The 6,779-nt window shown below is 46.6% G+C and overlaps 1 protein-coding gene across 1 annotated transcript in view; it reads left to right on the forward strand.

Moving 5' to 3' along the window:
- The window catches only part of TMEM120B (transmembrane protein 120B), a 22,691-nt gene extending 17,941 nt beyond the window's left edge, over positions 1–4,750 (forward strand). The window contains exons 7-12 of the mRNA XM_009880343.1: positions 1,250–1,315; positions 2,296–2,357; positions 2,605–2,697; positions 3,089–3,153; positions 3,332–3,400; positions 4,637–4,750. Of these exons, the coding sequence (XP_009878645.1) occupies positions 1,250–1,315; positions 2,296–2,357; positions 2,605–2,697; positions 3,089–3,153; positions 3,332–3,400; positions 4,637–4,750 (469 nt within the window). The remainder of the gene's footprint in view (positions 1–1,249; positions 1,316–2,295; positions 2,358–2,604; positions 2,698–3,088; positions 3,154–3,331; positions 3,401–4,636) is intronic.
- The last annotated feature ends 2,029 nt before the right edge of the window (positions 4,751–6,779 follow it).

Here is a 6,779-nt window from a genome sequence, read left to right on the forward strand (position 1 = left end):
TTCCTGCTCCGAACGCTGCCCAGGGAACTTTTACGCTCCCTTGAAGTGGTGCTTGTACAGGAGTGGACCAGCACTTGTGTTAGTGGCAGGAGTCAGCGTTGTCCTAATTAAGTGGTAATGCCTAACTATGAGCTGGGGGCAGTTTCTGGCTCCTTGTTTCAGCCAGTCACTTCCTTCTCTGAAGCCAGTTGCTTCCATGATCTCCTCAAAATGGGGATGGGAGAGAGAGTTTCTGGGAGTCTTGTGGTGGCACTGCTGGCGGGATGCTTGTGGTCCCCACTCTCGATGCAAGAGGGGGTTTGTGCCTGGAGGCAGACACTGGTGTGGCGTGTGCGGTGGGGAAAACCAGGGTCCCCCTGCTTTGCCCAGGGGCAAAATATTAAAAATGGGCTGATTTCTGGGAGCTGCTTGAGGACACAGTTCCCAGCGCTGACCGCGGGCAGCAGGGACAAAGCAGTCTTTTCTGCAAGCACGGCTGTCCCCAGGGCTGCTGGGGGTGGGATGTCTTGTTTTGGGGTGCCTTCCAGAGAGGGGGGATCGCAGTATGGCTGGAGACAAAGAGGAAAAAAAGCATGGGAATGTAAATTCACTTGCCCGAGGCCAGCAGAGAAACCTCTGAGCCTGTGCTTGCTGCAGCCACAGAGGTTGGTCACAGTGACTTGGGTGCTGTTTTGTGTTAGAGGTCATGTACCTTTGGTTGGAAATGCCCCAAAATGAACCCATCGTGTTGGCTTAGTTTCCGAAGCGGCGCCAGCTCTGGGGCAGCTCTTCACTTCTTGATTCTGCCTCGCTGTAGCCCTTGCTCACTTTACTGTGATTTTCTGAGCTTTCTGCAGCGTTCACATCTGAAAGAAACAGCCACCTCATAGGAAGGACTTGGAAATGTCACTTACTTGCATGGCGTGAAAAAATAAAAAGGGTGCGTGGGCTGAAATTTGTGCATCGTTAGTCACCAGGGTACCGCGTTCTGTGGGAACTGCTGCTTCTTGCTGTGCTGGAAAGCTCGTGGAAGCACGCGAGATGTGCCCTGGTTCTGAATCTCCCTCCAGCAGTCGTGGATTTGTCCCCTCAAGTAAGCTGTATTGCCAGGACAGTGCTCCACAGCACCCCTTTTGCTTGAGTTGGGCCGTCGATTTTGTTTGCTGTCCTTCCTCCTCCCCCAAGTCAGGATCATTTTTTGTCTGTGAACCCAGACTTACGGTGCTAAAACCCATGTTTCTTGTCTAACTGCCGCATTTTTTCTGTTCAGGATCAAAGGCTGGTGGGTGTCTCATCACTACGTTTCCACGTTCCTGTCTGGGGTGATGTTAACGTGGTGAGTCCGCTCTCACCTGCTCGAGGTGCTTCAAAGCCCGTTTCACCGTGTTTGCATCATCTGAGCATTTAAATCCAGCGTGACCACAAAGCTGTGGCCACGCGGGCACATGGTGAAGCATCACACTTAATTTTGTCTGATGTTACAGACATTTTCAATGATAAATACAACACTGCAAGTTTGTATTTACATTGCTGATTTAAAAAAACCCAAAAACACACACCAAAAAAACAAAAAGAAACAAACCCAAACCCTACGCTGTACTTGTGCTGATGGTACCAAAATCTCTGCAAGTCTCCCCGATTTCTGTCTCTGTGTAACTAAGCAAACAAGCAGCACTTTGCTTTAGAGGAAGGACACCACAAAATGAATACTGTTTGGTGCCTTTACTGAACCCAAATTACAGAGTAAAAAGCCAAAACTGCCACTTACCTTCCCACGGGTGGTGGTGTTGGCCAAACAGCGCGGTGGTGCACCCCGGGTACGGCCCCTCTGCAGCCTGTCTCAACTTTGGCATCAACTGATTGGTTAATAATTAAAAATTGTTTTAAAACAGCAAATGTTTCTGCTTATGAATCTGTAAGGGGATGACACGGTGGCCGGAGCAGGTGGTGCCGTATCCTCTATCTACCGTGAATTATCCTTAGGAGAAAGGAGCACAACCACCCCCTGCTCCCCCTCTTGGATTCTTGATGCAGATGCTCCTGTATGGCTTTGCTGCCCGGAGAAAGCTGCGATAAAGCAAACGAATAAGAGGGGGCAGCATTTATACATGTTGGGGAGGGGAAACCTAATCAATGGGAGCGCTTTTCACCCGATGTTCGGCTGTAGCTCCCTCCCTGGGCTCCTGGTGGGGTGGAGCGGGCTGGGTACCAGCTGCTTGGTTTGCTAATGGGATCCAGTTTGGCTGAGGAGGGGATGCGCGCGGCATCGTGTGCTTTTTATCAAACAAACAGACCTCCTTTGTATTTTGCTTTCAGGCCAGATGGACTCATGTATCAAATGTTTCGCAGTCAATTTTTAGCGTTTTCAATATTTCAGAGTGAGTATATCTTACCTTGCTAATTCACGGGATAAAATAGTTTTGTATCTTACGTGCTTAGAAGAAAACGCTTCTGCTTGGTAAATAGTGGAGAATTAAACTGTAGAAATATAAAGATAGAATACAAAAATACAATGTACAAATATAAACAATGATTAAATTCTCTTGGATTAAACATTATTAAAATGGTTTGATACATTTATCATACGTCTGAATAGCCAATGCGGCGATGTTTTCTCTCCTCCAGGTTGCGTTCAGTTCCTACAATATTATTATCAAAGGGGCTGCCTTTATAGACTCCGTGCTTTGGGGGAGAGAAACCACTTGGACCTTACAGTAGGTGAGGTGTTCCGTGATACTCTGTCTGCACAGGTTTTAGATGCGGTGACAGGGAGAGGGCGGTGTCACCTTCCGAGAGTGAGCTTTGCAGAGCTGTGTCCCACGGCAGAGAGGGGAGTGAGGCTTTTACCCCCCTCCTCGGGTCCTGTGCGTTGGGCGCAGAGGGCTCTGGTCTCCCTCAGCTCTTGAGAGGGTTAAGATGGAGGTTTTGCTCATCCCTGTCTTCATCCTCCTCCCATTACCACAACCTTCAAGTGTATTTTTTAAATTGGTTGGTTATTGCAGAGCAGGACAGGAATAATCCTTATGGGGTGGTCTGGGTGGGGAGGGCTGCAGCTCCAGTCCAGGCTCTTCTGCGCTCACTCTCTGCCTCTTCTGTTAACCTTTTCCAGAAGGATTTCAGTCCTGGATGTGGCGGGGGCTGACGTTTCTCCTTCCCTTCTTGTTCTTTGGGCACGTAAGTTGGGCGATCCCATTCCTCCCTCTGCGGCACAGGGCACGGGAGGGTCTGCCACTGCGGCTGCAGCACCATGAAAGGGTGCTTTGGATCACACACGTCTGTGGCAAATGTTTCTAAGGTTTTGGACTTTTTGCTAGTAATGAAATAGCTTTTTTTTGCTTTTTCCCCTTTGTAGTTCTGGCAGCTATATAATGCAGTCACGCTTTTTGGGTTGTCGAGGCATAAGGAGTGCAAAGAATGGCAGGTAGGTGTTGGTTCTGCTCAGAAAAAGCATGGAGCAGGGGGAGAGGGGGCGTTTAACCACATCCTTAAAGGTATTTGGGCATCTGACCCCATCTAAATATATTGGGACGATGTGGCACAGAGCAAATACACAAGTGACCGCACAAACTGAAAGGCAGAGCGTGTAGGGGCAAGAAAATAGTGGGTAAATATTTCTCCATATTGCTCGTGTATACAGGCATTTAATAGCAGTGGCTGCTGAGTTGCTGCTGGTTCTTTATGGCTGATCCATGGGTTACACATACAAAAATATGATGACAAAAATATGGCAGTGAATCATTTAAAAACGTATTATCCACTTTGTTGCCCTGCTTGTAGGGATCCTTCGACTTGTTTTCTCAGTTGCTGTCACCCATCAAACATGTCTGTCCCTTTTCCGGCTATACAATTGCTCCTGTAGATCCAGATTGGACCACATCACATGTGCAGATAATGTGATGGTCTTTGTTTTGGTCAGATCTTGCTGTAGCTCTTGTGCTTACTTTGTTCACTGGTGTAACAGGAGGAACGCAGCTTCCTGCAGAAACGTATCATTCCCCCATGCCTGTTCGATGAAGGTGCTTGTAGCGTAAATGTTAATCGCTTAGATTGGACTTGGAATCATAGAATGGTTCAGGTTGGAAGGGACCTTGAAGATCATCCAGTCCCACCCCCCTGCCCTGGGCAGGGACACCTCCCACCAGCCCAGGTTGCTCCAAGCCCCGTCCAACCTGGCCTTGAACACCTCCAGGGATGGGGCAGCCACAGCTTCTCGGGGCAACCTGCCCCAGGGGCTCACTGCCCTCACAGGGAAGAATTTCTTCCTAATATCTATTCTAAGTCTCCCCTCTTCCAGTTTGAAGCCATTGCCCCTCATCTTATAATTGCATGCCCTAGTAAAAAGTTCCTCTCCAACTTCCTTGTAGACCCTCTTCATTTAAATCATGATTTGATTTTGCTCTGGTAGAGTCTAGCAATGGTGAATATAATCCATGTTGTAATATTAAAAAGTAGTAAATGCTACTTAAGCGATCAGGATAAAAATATGCTTCCTGTTGACCCACAGAGCTGGATGTGGGAATGTGTATTTGGCTATGATCTTCTGTCCTCATGTGCTAACAGATCCCTGGACATACCAACCAACCCCCATCAGAGCTCACTTAAATGTGGCCAAACACTACCGTCCCTCTCACCCTTTTTTTTTCCTCCTCCTTCTCAGGTTTTCGTGTTGGCTTTCACGTTTCTGCTGCTCTTCCTCGGGAACTTCCTCACTACTCTCAAAGTGGTGCACACTAAACTCCAGAAAAACAAAGACAAAATGAAGAAGCTGTGAATCCCCCCACCCCATGCCGTTCCCCGGCGTGCTGGCTGCCGCCCCTCTGCCCGCAGCAGGGGCTGGCTTTGGGACGGATCCTGCTAAACCCCAACTACACAATGGAGGGGCTCGGAAGGACTCGTCCGTCCCCATGTTTGGTGCAGGATACGGACTCTGCCAGCACAGACTCAGTATTACACAAGCATGGCTCTCCAGTCCGCAGTCCTGCTATTTATGTATATTTAATACAAAACGTGTTTGCTTTTGGGTTGGTTTTTTTTTTTTTTTTCCTTTCTTTCTGAATATAGAGCAACATGCACCTGCCAGGCGAAGCGCCAGCATTGGGAAGAATGTGGGATCTACTGTAATTCCAATTCTGGAATGGTATTTAACACTTTCCAGTTTTATTATTTAAATTCTGGGTATTGGATTTGCAAAGGTTTCTGAACACTCCAGGTGGACCAGTAATGCAGACTGAATGTTGGTTTTTAAAGGCATTTGTTTAAGGCATATTTTCAGTGGCAATACTAACCTGTGTGTACTGTGGGGAAAAAAAAAAAAAAGATGCCCGTCTTTGTACAATACTGCTGCTATATACACTTTTAAAAAAGCTATTTAAACAGGAGAAATCCTCTTCTAAAAACAAAAATAAGCAAGCAAAACGAGTTGTTAAATGGCAGGGAAGTCCGCTAGCCTTCCTCCGGGGAGACCAGCTCATCTGTCCAGGCCTGGAAAAGACCTAAAATAAACCATTCAGTATGCAGCTGCTTCAGCCCCTTTTTAGTAACAAATATGCTGCCCTTTGGGCTGGTTTTTTCAAGACACCATTTTTCTTTAAAATGGCCTTGATCGGTGGCAGAAGGGCAGTTGCACTTCGGTTTCTGTTTTCAGTGGGTTTTTTTGCTCCCAGTGCCGTTCTGGAAAGGGGAGGACAGGCTCAGCAGAAATACTAAATACTTTTCTTTAGATGCTGCACTTGTACCAGTAATTACGAGAATGTAAACACTTGTTCAGAAGGAACGCGGAGGACAAATACTGCCTCCCGTCCTGCTTAACTTCTTGTGCTGCTTGAACTTAAACTTACTCATTCAAATAAGCTTGTTTTGGGTGCTTTGCCACCTGTACCTCCTAAGCCAGCTGCAGTATTGTGAGCTGCTTCAGGCAACGTCTTTCCCAAAGGTGAAGGCTCCCTTTGAGCCAGAACAGAGCCCAAATTGGGCAAATGGCTTTGGCAGAGCGTGATCCAAAAATGATGCCCTTCTCCCAGTAAGCGTGCTCATGAAGAAACAGATATGCACTGCAGACTTGAAACGGCTTCATCAGTTCCCCTGTTGCTGCCAGGTTAGCAAAATTACCTTTACAGTGTCACTGTCCTGTGGGCATGAAAATAAATTGCAATTTGTGTATTTTGAACAACTTTCACAGTAGCTGGGCTGTATCTTGTTAACTTTTGACTTTTGCATACCCTTTGAGTTGGGTTTTTTGTGGTTGTTTTTTTTTTTTTTTTAATCCTTTGAACTCTCCAAATGTAAACTGTTTTATTTTGAGTGTGATGCTAGAACCTGCTGGATCTGAGCAGTGGACCTGGTTCTCCAGGGGCGGGGAGCTCTGCACATGGTGAGTAACTCGAGTTCTGCAGCTTGAGAAACTGATTAAAAAAAGCCAGAAAGATTCCTGCCGTGGAGCTGAGGGTAAATGCGGTAACTTCCTGCATGTCGGTGTTTCGGTTTCATACTGGGTAAGGTGATGGGCGATTCTGTGTCTTTTACTGACAGATGTCTTCTCGTGGAGAAAGGGCTGCGCAATTCTTTGAGATTTTTCTATAGTCAAAGATGTGCACAAGCTTGTAACTTTTAAAAAAAATTTCTGTTTTAAGCTTATAGGGATTCACAAATCTTAATGAAATCAAAACAAGTTCGAGGAAGAAAAAAAACAAAGTAAGATTTCAAGGATCAAAATCTCTTTACTCTGCATGTAAAATAATAATGATGCCTCGCTCCAAAACAGTATTTTACCAGCTGGTCACGTAACCAGCAGAGGATAAACT

This window comes from Charadrius vociferus, unplaced genomic scaffold (genome assembly GCF_000708025.1).
Source record: "Charadrius vociferus isolate BGI_N301 unplaced genomic scaffold, ASM70802v2 scaffold332, whole genome shotgun sequence".
Classification (NCBI taxonomy): domain Eukaryota; kingdom Metazoa; phylum Chordata; class Aves; order Charadriiformes; family Charadriidae; genus Charadrius; species Charadrius vociferus.